At 35.1% G+C, this 17,313-nt stretch overlaps 1 protein-coding gene across 2 annotated transcripts in view; it reads left to right on the plus strand.

Moving 5' to 3' along the window:
* LOC119645077 overlaps window positions 1-12,837 on the plus strand; it is a 62,306-nt gene extending 49,469 nt beyond the window's left edge. The window contains exons 1-5 of one of the 2 annotated variants that reach the window (XR_005248611.1): window positions 4,590-6,362; window positions 6,806-6,908; window positions 8,171-8,196; window positions 9,123-10,248; window positions 11,795-12,837. Coding sequence is in view for 1 of the 2 variants with exons in the window: in XM_038044947.1 (XP_037900875.1) it covers window positions 5,654-6,362; window positions 6,806-6,908; window positions 8,171-8,196; window positions 9,123-9,802 (1,518 nt within the window). In the remaining variant the exon portion in view is untranslated. Of the gene's footprint in view, window positions 1-4,589; window positions 6,363-6,805; window positions 6,909-8,170; window positions 8,197-9,122; window positions 11,702-11,794 lie in introns of those variants that run through there. The other variant, XM_038044947.1, reaches the window with a different exon arrangement.
* Window positions 12,838-17,313: the final 4,476 nt, after the last annotated feature.

The raw sequence follows: 17,313 nt of genomic DNA on the forward strand, positions 1-17,313 counted from the left end.
ACATACATACATACATACACACCTGTATACTAATAAACAAATACGGCCGCAAAGCACAAAATATATATAAATACATATATACATATATATATATATTAATATATATATTAATACATATATACGATAATAAACATAATGTATGCATATGTGTGCGTCGCATCCGTATATGTTTATTAGTATACAGGTGTGTGTGTGTGTGTGTGTGTGTGTGTCTGTTTGCCTGTCTGTCTGTCTGTCTGTCTGAGTGTCTGACTGTCTGTCTATCTATACGTGAATATGTGTGTTCCCATGTAGAGCACTTCACTCAACGTTTTCATAATATTCTTTAATTTATTGAAATGTCTAAAATTTCATACAAAAAATCTACGGGTCGGTCTCTGTTGCTCCTTGTTGCAAACACTTACAAATAAACATAATTAAGTTTCTTTTTTCTTTCATTACTACTATTAACTACTACTCTTGTTTGTATGTATATATGTATACATTTACATATTTCTCGTTAAACTGCTTACAAATTCATTCGATGTTGCTTTGAATGTTTATGCTACCATTATTCTACCAACACACCCAGTTTTATTTTTCTTAAATTTGCTCCGTTCAGTTGAATGTCTAATATTACCCGTTGTGTCAACGCATGATTAATTGTTACAAAAATCAAGTGACACTTAAATACAAACAAGCCTAAAATCTTAAGAACAGCAATTACATAAATAAAAAATATTAACCCTGCAACGAATCGTGGATACACACCGTCGCACGAATTTCCGAAATTGTGTCAAGTGTTCACCACACTCATCAAACAAGAACTAAATATTTACGAATATACGTAATAGGGCTTATGATAGATAAACTATAAAATTATTATAGCGGCACTCAGTCCAAACTTATATAGTTAAGATTGTAAACTTAAAGTCAAAATAGACGCTTGTTGTTGTAATATCACTTAACTAATTTTTCCACGAAATCTAGCTAAATATTTTCTAACTTGTTTACGCTGTAAAACACTGATAGTTCCACGAACAGGGTGGACGAACAACAACAACAACAACAACAACAACAACGAAATGTCTAACTACTGCAAATTAATTTTAAATCCTGTTTGGTTGTTGAAGAACCAAACTGATTAGAATTTTTTGATAAATATTTCTACCAATTATTAAGCGAATAACAATCGCAGTATCTCGCAAAATGTTACGCGTTAGTAATGTGGGTATTAATATAAATATTATTTATGAACGCACTCAGCCACACATAGACGCAAATGAATTTTAATGAATGAGCCATAGAGGAAAAGTAATCGTTCGCGCTTTGTCTCCTTTCTCATATTATTCGAAATCCGTTTTATTGCCGGCATTCGAACTGGCCACGCAGCCAGGCGAACACCCGAACGAGGAATCAAACGGATAAACAGGCATGCAAGCAGGCAGACAATTGCTTTTTAAGATAGCAGCTAAATGTTAAATGTATGTTAAATGGATTCTATTAAATAAATATATAAATATATATATATATAATGTGTATATTATGCTGCATATAATATATGCGAATGTGTTTGTGAAGGCGATTAACTTATCATAATTAAGTAGAAATGGATAACATTTTATAATTATTTGACATATTTGCTCTTCTTCGAAGTTCACATGGTAAATTGTGTTAAGTGAAGCACTTACTCTTCTTATCCTTTTTTGACTTTCTTAAAGATTGCACTCGTCAGGCTTGGTTACCATCTATCAATCAGATTAAAATACTAGACTGAAATTTCCTTTCTCTTTTGTCTCATTCTTTTTTGTCTTCTTTCGCATATTGTATGTCTCGCCTTTTCGACTGATTCGAAGAATCATGAGCACCATCCGGCCGCGCATGATGCCATTTACCTTTGTTATCAGACTTCGCCTCGTCTGGCTTTGCACGTCGTAGGCAGTGAACAGATACAAAAAAATTTGATTAAATACGATCTCAATGGCTTGCCCCATTCCAGTTTCGAAACCATTCTTAATAGGGTTCGTTCTTGGACGACGACACGTCAACATGCTTGACATCGTCGAAATAACTGAATAATTGTGAAGTGTACACCGAATACGAGAACGGAAGACGGACAAGCAAATTCAGAAAATGATTCTGAATCGACATGACGTGATAAGCGGTGAATCTGTCTCAAGTCTTTCTGGGTGTTGCGTACATCCGCACAAGCTTAATACACCTTTGTATCACAAGTGGTGCCGGGTGTGATAAGAATACAAACAATATTCTCTCAGTACAACTATTAATTGATACCACAGCCGTAAATTTTTTCAATAAATCTTTTTTTTGTTTTTGTTTTTTTATTGGCTTAACAGATGCTTTGAACCCTCTAAACTATGGTGAAAGAAAGAGATTTTGAAAGATTTTCCCAAGCGGTTCGAACTCGGACTAACTGGATCACACGAATCCAAGCTGCTAGGTTATCGCCCAAAATATATTTTTGCCTGGCGATTTCTAACTTTTCTAATCCCTAAAGTAAAAAAATACGTCACATAGTAAGAGAACAAGTCAACAAACGATTCTTTAACTTCAAAAGCTCTGCTCTCGAAACATCATATTTCAAGGCGGACCTCGTAACAACTCCTAAAATGTTGATTCGTTTCGTTCGAATTTTTTACAATATCTTTATGATGATATTGCCGAGCGAAACGTGCAAACGATTTTTGATATCTTCACTAAAACATTATTAGCAAAATTTCTTTTCGCTTGAAAGTTAAACTTTTTTCTTGAAATGATCATCAATCACGCAATAATCAATAGTGCGAAAATTGCCTACGTGTACCAGCTACTTGTACGCATTGCGGATTAAATAATTTTTTAGATTATTTTTAGATCCAAACTCGTAGCCACTGCTCTATGAGCTGCATTTAACTTAAGGATGCCTTACGGAATGGGTTGAAGTCTTACTATTTTTAATATTTCTAAAAATATAATCATTATTATTATTGTTAATTCAGGCGGAAAAATAAATTCTGAGACGAAAGTCTTAAAGTACTAGCATCTAAGGTTATCGGCTTTATTAAATACTTCACTGTACTTTAGATTTGCCCCCGCGAGCACTGAGTTGCCAGTCGAGATTCTTTGTCTTCGGTCGCTCAGCCGGATTATTATAAATATAACAATTAAATTAATTATTAGATTAAGATAAAAAAAAAAAAAAAATTAGCACAAGGAATGCTAAGGAAGGCTAACTCCCTTTCTTGTACAAAACAAAATCAAATTTTTATTTCTGAGTTAAGATTGTCCATAGGCTTAGTCTTTTCGAATGCAATTCGCCTAACAATAGTTGAGTTTAGGCAGCCATCAGAAAGAAGGTGAGAGAATTTAACGAAGCTTTACGGATCCATTTGTGGGCTGCAATTGTATGGCCGACGCGAATTCGCTCAAGTGTGGATACAATGGAGGGGCTGGGTGAGAGTTAACGCAGGATTAATGCTGAAAAATGCACTTTTGTTGGTCTGTTACGGCGGTGTAAAGGTGTTGCCCCCTAAGTTAAGAGATTTTGTTTTTTTTTTTCGTCCTCTTCTCACATCTGAATTTTCGCTTTTCTTTTTCTCATCTCTGTGTTGTATTGCTACCACTTCCACTGCCACGTCATTTCTTTTCTTTATTAATTTGTTAGAGTAGCGTCTTGCGTTATGCAGGCGAGGCATATAAAAAAAAATGATTTGATTGCAAGTGAAAAGAAAAATCATTTTTCATTGTGTCTTCGAAGCACGTGGTTTCAAAATTCCGCCTAACCTAACGAAGACAATAAGAAGTAAACAGAAGTAAGCTTTGGAAATCTTTTTGTCTTTGCTTTTTTTTAGAAAAATGTTGCTTTTGCAACGTTTGTACGACTTAATTAGATACTTTTGTTTCCTCGGCCACAGTCAAGGCATGAACTGGACTCTTAATCTGGTTTTTGAATGCAATTATTTTGCTTTTAGAAATGAACGATTTATAGCTTTAATTAAAAGAAAAGAAAAAAAAACAACAAAAAAAAAAATAACAGTAAAAATTTCACTTTTATGATTAATTTTGCATCCACTACACATGCCATGCCTGCCGGTAGAGAAATCAATTGAAAAAGTTTAAAAACCAAAAAAAAAGAAAAGCCACAACCCGAAGACCTTTCTTCGAGACGACACGAGTGAACGTTTTGTGTTTGGTTCACAATTCCGATAATGTGCAAAACGTGCCGTAATCTTACTGCCAGGAATTTTCAATAGCAAAATGCGGTGGCAGGTTAGCTGTTGGTGAAGCTATTTCTCCAGATGCAGGAAAGAAAAAAATAAAATAATAAATAAACAAATAAATAAATAAAAGGAATAAAAACAAAAAGACGAAAACAAGGGAAAAGAAAAGAAAAGAAAAGAAAATCTATAAATCAAATTTTCTTTTCTTAAAATTAATGAAAATTTCAAATAGACGAAAAAATTAGACGGGAATATATAAATTAACATAAGTTTGCCATGGAGACGAAAGAAGAAATGAACTAATGAAACAGGGGCAGGGGCAGTGGCAGAAGAAGGAGAAGAAATAAAAAATGTGTTCAAGTGCAAACAAGTTTAAGGAGAGTAAAGGCCTTGTGCTGTTGTGGTGATGATAATGGTTAGTGGTTAATGGTAGTTGTAGTGTGGTTGATGGTGATGGTGGTTGCGGTTCACTGGTTAAGTTGATGGTTTTGTGAATACCAAGCATGACTAAAAATAACAATCATTTGGATGTGTGTTGTTGTGTTTATGCATTTGAATAAGCTTTAAAGGCTATAAACGTCTACACGCGACATTTGAGTCAATGAAGGCTTATAAACACACAATATTCAGCAAACAGCGGTGGCGGTCGATTACCAAACCGTACCGAACCACCAGAACCAGCACCTGTGCGTGTGTGTGGTCTTTGTGGTAAAAACGCTATGGGCAACCATAATACAATATAGGCAGACAGACAAACGGACAGAAAGACCGACAGACTCGTAGACAGTTAGCAAAAAAAAAAAAAAAAAAAAAAAAAATGAAAAAAAAAAATGAAAAATGCAAGCAGCATAGCATAGGTTCGTAGTAAACATGTTAAAGATGATGTTGATGGGAAAGGCGAGGTGAGCGCAACGCTTATTCCAACACACATAGAAATGCTTGAAACCTTACAGTATTCATTTCAGTTAAGATTCCGTACTGTCAGACCAATGTTGCATCGAATGCAGTGAATAACGAAACATCAACCACGTAGGCCAGGAGAGGGCCGACGCTTCACAGTTAGATTGTCATTTAGCAAATTGAGTTTGTAACATATACACCATCGTACCTATGCATATACACGCACACAATCGCACACATGCTACGTTAAAACATATGCTATATTATAAATGTTAATATTTAAACAGGCGGATGGGACATTGTAGTCTTTTTTTTTTTTGTTTTTTGTTTTTTTTTTTATTATTACCTTCAAATGAAATGGCATCAAGTGTGAGCTATAGTCGTGGTATAGTTATTTGTATTCATATTTTATGTTTTATACGCTTTAACACGTTTTTAAATTGTTTTAAATAATTTAGAAAAAATGAAAAGGCGCTTTAACCCTTTCTTTTGTCTACTTCCGTACGTTTACAGGGAACCGTATGCTTACAATTTAATATATAGTTGCAAACAATATGCCCTCAACAAGCCGTATAACTGATGCCATATTAACAACAACAGCAACTGCTGCCACATATCGTAACAATAACACTGTTCTGTTGCCATCGTTGGAGCAAAGATTACAAATGCCGCCAACACCGTCACAAATACTATCGCCAGATATAGCTATTCTCCCTGAAATTAATAGCTCTAGTTTAATACCCACAATAGGCCAAATAGCTTCCGTTTTAGTTTCAAACTTCCGGTCTCCTCCAGTAGCAGCAACAACCTCGGCATCGACAATCGCTAACTCAACGTTGCCGTCAACCCCCCTCAGCCACCATCGTTTTCATCATCGGTCATCGCACCATCAATATCAGGAAACAGACTTAACAATATCATCAACAACGTCTGCTGTCAGTAGCAGCAGTCATTCATCGTATTATCCTACATTTAACCCGCCTGACATTGAAAGTTTAGTTGCCAGCTCCGCTGAAGAATTTAGTAACAATTTTCGTGATCTATCGTTTGATGTATTTGATGACAATGACAATGATTTGTTTGGCTCACCATTGGCATTTGATGCTAGCGAGAATGGCCTATGGAATGGTCATTTTGTTCCACCCCCACCACGTCCGCCGTTTTTTGTCGATGAGCCGGTGTTGACTGATGGATTGACAACATGTGATTTGTGCTCTTGGGCGATGCCAACGAAAAGCACATTTATATTTGAGGGAACAATGGGTAAGTGAACAAAACATACATACCGAACGGTAATGAAATTTGAAGCGGTAGAACAAGCAAGACAACACAAAAACAAAAAAAAAACAAAAAATGCTCACATTTGTTAAAATTTAATTTAATATGAATAAAAAAAAAAAAGCATAGAACATTAGTGTTAAGTGTTAAATATTCTAAAAGTTAAAGAGGATACATGTTCGAGATGATGATGGCGATGATGATGATGGCGGAGAAATGGCTTTTAAACTATGTTAGAGTTGAGTAACGATAGGCACACGACTCCTGTTGCGTGCTTGAGAAGAATTTTACATTTATCTTTCTTTTTACAGTTCTTCTCTTTCGATTGTAACACAGATTTCAGATCTCTTCTTTAATTCAATAAACTTCATGACTTTTTTTTTTTTTTTGTTTTATTTTTTCTTTTTCATTTTTCTCCTTTGCTATAGAAAAGGCCTCAGAACTGGGCTGGCCCCTTACCTTAACGATTGTTTCCATATTATCAGCGCTCTTGGGTGCAATTATCATGATAACTATTGTCAAATGCAGAAGGTAAGTGCACATTTACAGCATATTTAACATTAGTCCTTATCCGTGCAACTTAAAGGTCTCAATGGATCGTTTTCGTTGGTCTGTATTTGGAATTATTTTTGAAACGAAAATAGACCAAATAATTGTGAAAAGCGAGAACGAAGCCAAAGGTATACACTAATTAGATTGTCGTTCCATTTGTTCGACCTGTGCATCTATTTTATACATCAACTTGCTAGCACACTGAATCAATGCCTGTCACACTGGAATGTTTTGTTTATCGGATGAGCTCCTACAGCTTCGAAAATTAATATCAAAAGCTGAAACTTGACTTTAACCGAATCTCACAACTTACAATTCACAACTCACAACTCACAACTCACAACAACGACAACAACAGCAGACTAAAAATGAAAGAAAAACTAACGTCACGAATATATATTGTAAACTTCGACATACTTATTTATGGGTTATGTCGCACATTGATTTAAAGCTTTCCGAGAACACTTAGCCATGCCTTGCAAAAGTGCGCTGTAAACAAAAAGCGCTTTGATTATATGATTAGTAGACTAGATGATCAAAACTTTCGGAAAGATGATGATGATGACGGCGATGATAAGCAATAATCGTTCAGAAAGTTTACATTACTCTTAAAGCTGATGTGACTAAAATCTTTTTTGAATGTGTGTATTATATTCACTGTGGAAACAAGCGGGCGTAATGGATTTGTTATCAGAGTTGATGGGTACATGCTTGTGACTTGGCTTGATGTCTTGTCTACATGTCGGCCGTAAAATGTCTAACATATTTTCGGTCCCAAATCATTTATGCGATTGGGTGTAGTAAGCAATGCTAAAAATACCAGTGGCTCATAGTCTTAAGCAGACCGTATTCACAAGAACTCTTCGTTGTCATCAATAAAATCCATTCTGAATAAAATGCTTCCAAATATTCAAATAGCGATAATATTGCGACCACAAAAGTTATTATAGTGTAGAGACGATACGTCCTTCGCCAACATTCCATCGAACGTATATGGATAGCGGGCGTGTATAAGCAAAGTTATTGCTTTATAAGTGAAAATATGTTGATTGCAAAAAGTGCGAAACCTGTTTAAAATCTTAGCATGCGTTGCTTAACATACGTTAGGAGAAAATAAAAAATAAAAAAATTATTTATAGTTTATATATTTGTTTATTTATGTTTGTCGATTTTGTTCACGATATATCATATAAATCCGTGTTTACAATTTTTTTGTTATTTTTCTTCATTTAAAATTTCAGGAAAAAAACATCACATCAACGTAGCGGTAAGTGTTCTAAGCATCATATAAATTCTCAAATACAAGAACAACAACAACAACAACAACAGCAACAGCAACAACAGTTACCACTTCCATCAATTGATAATAACCGTCTGACCACGATGCACAATCAACAGTTACAAATTTTTCAAACAAATCAAATAGATCGACAATTACTTCTACGTTTACAAATACAATCACAACAAGAACAGCAACAAGAACAACAAGAACAACAACAACAACAACCCTACACTGTACCAACAATAAATAATCAAATTGATAATTTGAAGCAATTGCCATTAAACAGCCACCATCACTATCAACAACAAGAACAGGAACAAGAACAAGAAGAACAGGGGAAAGAGCCTCAACAATACCACCACCATCCTATATCCCATCCAACCCATAATAATCATTATCGTCATCATCATCATCATCAGCAACATCATCATCATTATTATAGCAAGCAGCAACAAAAACAACATAATCATCATCAAAATTCTCCAATAAATGATAATTGCAGTAACGCAACAACTAACACAACACAGAGCAACTTATCGTCGTTAAACGTTCACAGTAAGCTTTTAGACAAAAATCTAGAGAAATATCTAAATTCTGACAGAGAAAGTGAAATTTTGAAACGACCTTTACCACCGCGACCCGATGATATTGATGGCGATAATAAAAGCGGTGATGAACGTTTAAATGATGAGCGAAATGAATCTGACATGCCTGAGCATTATCATTATGAAGAACCGTACAGTCAGAAGACCATTACAAAGGCGACAGCTATGACAACGACGGTAGTGGTGGTGGCTGCTCAAGGCAATGGCTACACTGATAGAAAATAATTTTTTGTTTCTCTTTATCTCTTTCTTTCTCTTTCTCGCTCTCTACGTTTGCAACACCGATGGGTATTTGGGTTTACACAGCCGACACGCATGTACAATGGTGGTCACGCAATAAACGGCCAAACGGCAATAACAATCATTTAAGGCGCAGTAACATTTACACAGCTCATCCCGCCGATAGTATAAGGGGTTTGCAACAAAATTCATTGTCGGCCGCATCTTCGATAACCGCCATGACTGCGGCCATAGTTAATGCTGCTGCTGCCTCACCGGCTTCAGTCACACAAATGCCATTCTATCACCATAGCCAAATGCAGCAGATGCAGCAATTGCAGCAGCAGCAACAGCAACATCATTTCGAACATAAATATCACCAACCTCAGGAATTACACGTACAGCCGCAATCAACGGAACAAACCCTACCACCAACACAGCACCATCATAACCATCATCATCACCACCAGCATCAACATCAGCATAGTTCATCTTCGTCATCAACGACATCAATGCCCTCATTGCTTAACAACAACATGACACAAACTTTACAACAGCAGCTACAGCAGCACATGCAAATGCCAGAACAGCTACACTTGCCATCGAATGCTCAGCCCCAACATCAGCAGCAGCAGCAGCAGCAACAACAACAACAACAACAACAACAACATTTACAGCATCAACATCCCATGCAGCCACAGCATCAACACTCTTCCGATATACAAGACAATCTGTTCCACTGGCCTAATACGCTCGTGACCAGCTGAGTAATAAAGACTGCGAATGCTGCATCTACATGACAACAAGTAACCATGACGCAACAACAGCTTCAACCGCAACCACAATCACAGCAACGAAAACGGAAAAAGCAAGATACGGATAATAATAATGATGATGACGACGACGACGACGACGACGATGGCGACGATGGCCGCCACAATGACAGCGCTAAGAACGACGATGAGCATCAACATCATCAAACCTTTGTTATCGCTAATGCCTGTTCATCAACATCATCACCGACAAGTGAATTTGAATGGGCACGAGCTGAAAGCTTAAAAAGTCTAAACAATGACTGGATTTGGCAATAATCTCAACTCAGCTCAATGCTGTGCACAGAAACCTCATGCGTGCTCTTGTGCTTAGAGAATAATTAAATAGCATAAAAAAAAGTTACAGCAATAAACTGAATCCGCATCAGTGTGCATCGTACGTAAGTGCAATAACGTATGCTTTTTGTTATACAAAAACCTTGAAATTTTCCATTTCTAACATGAAAATTTATTTACCCTACAATCATTCCGCAAATCACGCACTCCAATAAGCTATTGCTGCGATTTTCATATTTTCAACTCTTTAATATAAGACGCAACCTTAACATGGTACATCACGCTACTACTAATATACATGAATGATTAATTGCTCAATTTATTGAAGGAAAAATTCTTCCTTTTCAAAAAATAATTTATTTCAGTTTCGCCTTTTATTAAAACGCCTTAAATAGTCGATAAGGTAAGAAAATGTTAAGCGAAATTGCTTCGTATTTTATGTCTATTTCTGTCTTTTTCTCTTTGGTTTAATCTTTTTCATAATCGTTGTGCAAACCTAATGCGATGTTCCGTAAATCTTGGGTCATAACTTTAATTGCGTTAAGTTCATTCTGTGAGGTTAAAAGTTTCGTAATTTCTTCAATGTAAATTTCTCCATAAAGCATACAAGGCATGGGCACCATAACTTTCTCTTAGCACAGTGCATTATTTGCGCTTTTCACGACGTAGAGAATGATTTAATTGTAACGTATCTCTAATACTAGTAAGAATTTCGTAATAACTAAGCATAGAAATAAGTCGCGATTTCTTGCACATTCCGAGCTATTCTTCTTAGTCAAGCGTCAAAGAAGCCGCGTCGAATTTTTCTTTTTAATTTTTTATTGGCTTCCTAAGTAGAGCTTCGAACAATCTATGAAACCATTTGAAAACTCTACTACTGCTTAATGAAACTGTGCGGATTAATGGGCCAAGATGCCCATTGAGTCCATTCCTCGGCATGTTCTCCCGAACATTCATCCATGAAATGATCTCGGGAGACGTTCGTTTAATGTAAGGCGATGCATAAAGTCATTTTTTCAGATGCAAACGCTGTTAAGAAAGTTTTCCCTCCTAAGAGGACTAACAATATTATCAATAAATGTCTTACACTTGACTAATATCGTCATGAAAATATATATAAAATATGTAATCGAAACTCTTGTGGCATCTTGTGTGCTGAGCCGGCTACACTCTAACAACTTTTACCCGCGAATAAAACATTCACACAATTACCTAATTTAGTAAAGGTTTCAATTCATGGCGATTCAATGTGGAAAAATTGGTTCATTGGTATTTGCTATTTGCCATTGAACGATGACACTCTATCGTCTAATTCAGCACATATTGTTATATATATCGTATCATGGCATGTCAAATTTTCCACTGTATTGTAAACAAACAAAAAATATATAATGGGCCGCGTACAGCGAAAAAGGGAGATGGTAATCGGTGACGAGAACGCGTCCAATACACTCAACTTTATTGTGCTTATGTATAGGCAAGTATTCTAAAGACATTATTCACCGCGCGACGTACTCCCTTTACTGGACCTTGGCGCCAGGTGTCTCTCGGAGATGTTTTCACCCCCCCCCCCTCCTCCCCTCCCCGCTCTCTTTCAAATGTTTCTGCCTAAATAATGTTTTCTTTTTTTCTCCTTCCATAAAAAAAAAGAAGTGGCCAAGTTGCCGCCAGGACTATATATTTGCTGCTATCTATCTATCTCGCAGGCCCTAAATGGCACGGTCTCCCTTGTGCAGCATCCACTCTTTGAAAAAATATTAACTAAATAAATTGATTCGTAGCAATAGAGCTTCCACTGAGCGATCTGTCGCTACTCATATTCGAGCAAACTGCTGGCGAGTACAAAAATGCCGCTTTTGTCAATAAGTTCGTGGGCAATGCCTTCGGCTTAAAACGGACTTTTTATGGTCAATTTTTATAGTTTCATCGGAAATGGAGGATAATTTTTGGAAACGTGCGCTTCTTAGTAGGAAGATTACTTACATTTTCATTCTTTTACCTACCGCATCCAAAAGTTGATGTATTTCACAGATATAAACTAAGTTTCGTAGATAAAGATTGCCTTGATTTCATTAGGAAAAATCTGCGTAGTCCATGCATTTGTAACATCCGCAATCAACCATCAACCATCGCAGCAGCTGCTTAATGAATAATTCATTTCAAAAGTCAATTCATTCACTCTAACGTATATCGTTAGATAGCAATTTAGTTAAAACACTTTTTAACAAACAAACAAACTTATCACTTTTCCTTACTCTAGAATCTATGCAGTTAATCTGTTCGGCGAGTATGACTTTATAGATCAAATATAGAAAATGTGTGTCGATCCGTAAAGAAGCGGAATATTCAAGAAACTTTTAAGGAAGTACCTCGAAGACGAGTGTGCCTATGATTTCTCGCTTGGTACTCTGTTACAAAGTATTTTTCTGATTGCATTTAAAGCTTTATTCAAGGCAACCATCTGAAACGGTTTCATTTAACAACATGCAGTGATTTCCTTTCCTATACGCAAAATAATTCCATTTCTTGAATAATCAAAATTCGCCGCGAGGCGAAAGCAAGGCTTGAATGAATGAACTTAATTTAAAATAATTTAAGTATTTGAACTGGACTGCTTTTAAAGTCACTCAAAAAAAAAGGTTGTTTATGAGTTAGCGATCAAAAATGAAACAAAAAATTTTTTTATTAGAAAAATTTTTAAACTAAATATATATAATACATATATTAACAAGACAACAAAAAAATAAAAATAAAAAAGAAGAAAAAAAAAAAAAAAACAAGAAAAAGAAAAAGAAGAAGAAGAAGAGGAAACCAACAAACATTCCAAATGAAAAATGTTAATAAAGCATATCAAACGTTCTTAATAACATAAAGGAACAAACTAAAATTACTAAAAACAAAAGAATCTACAAAAATAAAATTGAATTAAAATTAAGAAGAAGAACTTGAAAAGCATTCCTTGTCTACTATCATCATTCACATGAATATCTGCAGAAAACATTGAAAGAATTTACTTTTAGGAAATAAATAAATGTAGTATAACAACGTACATATATACATATAAAAATACATATAAAATATGTATATAAGTAAATTTTGCTATATAGCATATACATATATTCAGGGCCAAAAAATTCGTTAGACCGTTTCCCTTATAAACTGGACGATAATACAAATTGCATGAGAAGCATATGATTATGTTGCGGCGACCTAAAGAATAAAGTTCGCTTGAAATATTTCTATTCTGTCGTCATACTGGAAGAATGTGAGGTGAGTTTACACGATATCTCACCTCATACTTTCCTAGCATGTAGAGCGTGCTGATTTAGCAACATTCGGGAATTGTGATACCACAAATATCTTATTGCGGTACGTGAAACGTAATCTATAATGAATTTTCCAAATTGTTTAGGAGTAATTTTGTTCGTTCATCGAATAATCTTCGTATTCCATGTTACCTATCATTAAGCATATTAAAGGTAAACTAAAGTTATTCGAAAATTATTATTAGCGCGTTCTCGATTAGAGAGAGGTGAAGTCATTTCATAAATATGACTCAAGTTGGTTGTGCCTGTTGAAAGTCCGATTTACTTCAAAATGGTCTAAAGAATTTTCGGTTGGCCTGTATATGATGTATACGTAACTAATACATATGAAACCAAAGACTAGTCCAGTGTGTTTTTAACATCAACAATAACAACAGAACATTTGTATATAGACATATATATATATATACATACATATATATATATATATATATACGTATAATAAAATTTAATTCATTGTAATATAATTTCCTTCTAATTGCAATATTTCTGCTTACAGTATAATTAAGAGTAAATTATATTTAACTTTAAACTCGCATAATTATGAAAACATTCATACATCCATACACATGCGCACAGGTACACATATATATATATATATATACATATATGTATATATATATATATATATATATATTTGCATTGGTAAACATACACATATGTACCTTACCATGTTAATATTATTTCATATCCATGTATGTGTTATATATAATATTGTACTTACTTAAGTAATTATATTATATAATATTGCAATTGTGTTGGTGCGTTTATACACACATGTAGAAAAAGCCTTCATTCCAAATTCTCGTTTCTTGCGCACCTTCACCTACTTTACTATATATGTATTTCATTTTAATTATGAAATATTCGATAAACATGCAACTAAACGAAACTCATCCAAGTTCCAAACATATGAAAATGAAAACAACAACAGCAACAAAAACAAAAACAAAATAGTATTTAATTCAATATAAACGAAAATTAAAACCAAAAAAAAAAAAAAAGGGTTTTTTTTTTTTAAAGTATTAAACGAGAATAAATTTTTGAAAAAGTTGAAGTAAAATTTTAAAAAGCTCATGATTTCATTTGCAAATGTTCAAAAGTAAGTATACAACCAACAATAAGGTAGCAGTTTAAGGTACACGAGTTTTCGAGCCTTAAGTTAAGTTCAACTAAGGTCTGCAACTCTACAGAAAAATTTTGACTAAGTTGAGCAAAGTCCACACTTAAGCGGCAAGCCAGTACAAAGCAAAGCAAATTGCCTTCATTTTGGGCTAATGAGTTCTATGAGCCCTTTAGACTAACGCAGTATAGGAATGCATTACCTTCGCTAGAAACTTTTATTGATGAATGTTACGAAAAGGGTTCCAGCGTCAAATCACATTTTGCTAGTAAATGACAGTCCAATGTCCTCAGTGTTCATTTCTAACTTCCCTAATAAACTAACTAAGATGCTTCACCGACACATACGTTCTGTAGATATGGAATCGAAAGCACTTCTTGCATGGAATTAAACTGTCGAGAAGGAATTTTTTGTAGCATTCACTAATTCAACTATTATGTTACACATTTTCTTATCATTTTCTCTGACATTGCGGTACCGATAAAGTGTGAAACGTAAGTGTAAGAGGAACTCCTTTCGAGTATAAAATCCTCGTCTACAAAGAATAAAGGCAAATTTTTGAAGAAGCACGGATAGCTTCGCCATCCTCGAGTTGCATAATAAATAATAAATTATTCTATTCAAAAAGCACACATGTAAGACATATCCTAATTTAAAATGTGCCTTTTGCGAAAATACCAAGGAACATAACTCGTTCTTCAATCTTAAGAGAAATAGGATATTTTCGGCAATTAATTTTTGATATTAATTGTCTTCTTGCCGTTTTATTCGAAAATTGAACGCGTTCGATTCAACGACTAGCCAATCGCGTAAAAATCATTATTATATTCATAACCGAAGGATGGAGGGGTGTATTCATTTTGTCGAAATATTTGCAATGGTCCGAATGAAGCTTGAGAGACCCTAGTACATATACTTGATAAGCATCAAATTTCCGGGGATTTAGGCATTTAGGTCTATCTGTCCGTCTGTGTAATATCTGCGGCTCCACAAATGAAGCAATCCACTTCAAATTCAATGATCGAAGGGCACGTCAACAGTACGACGTAAGCAGGGACTGCTTTTGCAAAAAGCAAAAAAAAAAAAAATTGATTTTTCCTCATTTCGTGCAAACTAGAACCGATAAAATCATAAAACTTTGCACGAAGATTTTGCCGGTGATACTCTAGCACTTATTTAAAAGTGGAAACACGCGGCAACGCCTACTCAATGTTACAGCACATTGAAATCTTATTCCTTTGTTAAGAGGCGTGAAACATGCAGAAGGAAACTTCACAAAAATATTTAAAGGATATATACGCCCTTGATCAATATCAAACACTGGGTTCATTTAGGCATCTCGGTTCTCTCGTTTCTTAGCCTTTGTGTTTTGCGTGATAAATATTCTCCTGTTTGCGATAACTAAAGTATAACCTTCAAATTTGGTAAGCATGTTAAAAATTAACGCAAGCAGGTTGTTAATGAAAATCGTCGAAATCATTTGAATGACACGCCCACCATGTAATGTAAGCTGAGAACATCCCGCGAAAAAATGGGTTTTTTGTTCATCATTCATGAACTGCCACAATAAAAAAATTGTGTATTCTACGTTAAGATGCCAATGGTGGGTATGGAGGAAGGTTCGACCGTAGTCGAATACAACTTTCTTACATGTTTTTTTTTTGAATAATTAAATATATGCGCAATAACCTTTCCGAATATTACTATTCTACCGAGTTTCTTTTCATGCCAAGAAAATGATCAAAAATACTTTATTTATTTTTTTCTTTTTTTTTGTGGCGTTTTCTTCACTTAAACCCAGCGAGAGAGATCATTGAGACTGTTTTACAACAACATGGATCGTGCAAATGGTCTCGATCAGTGAAAAATTCTGGATTGAGTTAGTTTTGGCCTGGCTTCCGTCTGTTCATTTGTAACTAAAACGTACACACATTAAAATTTTGCATAAATATTTTTCAGCGCCCTCTTGAAGTCGAATACAAAACCTATCTTGATCGACTATCGGACGCACAACTTTTTTTTTCAATTTCATATCAAAGCTCTTCTCTGAGGCGAACACAACAGCAACTCTTATCTCCGCGACAGTTCAATATTCCAAATTTTTCATACTATGTCAATATTACGATTTGTGGAGCAACAATCAACATCACCATCATTCGTTTCCCAAACGAGTTCCTCATTCTACACGAAAGGGCGACCGTACAGCCACATTTTGAAATTTCCAAATAGTTATTAGACGCCTGGGACTAAATGTGGAGAATGCTTTGCTTGTGGAAGCAGTTCTTATCCAAATTCATACAATTTTGTCTAATTCGTTTGATAATTAAGCTGACGCTCATTGCCGTCGCGATGAAAGAAAATTCTTTTTCCCCAATGGCGTTAGATAATGAGGATGAGGATTATGTTTTATTGTCCACAACCTTTCCCAATGTTTTATGCCATCGGAAATGCCGCCAAAAAAAAAACGCACTTTTACGTACATTCTTCACGTAATTCACCTTGCGTAGTGATGTCCATTGACTCTAAATATCGTTAAATTCTCTCTCGTTTTAATCCAATTTTTCGTCTAAAATATTAAACATCGGCCCATATCTCAGACATTTAGGACCATACCTCACGCTCACGCACTTCTAGTTTGGTTGATCTAACATTATATTAAGGGTTTTCTTCAACTCTTGCAACCTCAACTGCTTGTAAGACCAGCATTTTAGAAATCAGTC

This window comes from Glossina fuscipes, unplaced genomic scaffold (genome assembly GCF_014805625.2).
Source record: "Glossina fuscipes isolate IAEA_lab_2018 unplaced genomic scaffold, Yale_Gfus_2 1, whole genome shotgun sequence".
NCBI lineage: Eukaryota > Metazoa > Arthropoda > Insecta > Diptera > Glossinidae > Glossina > Glossina fuscipes.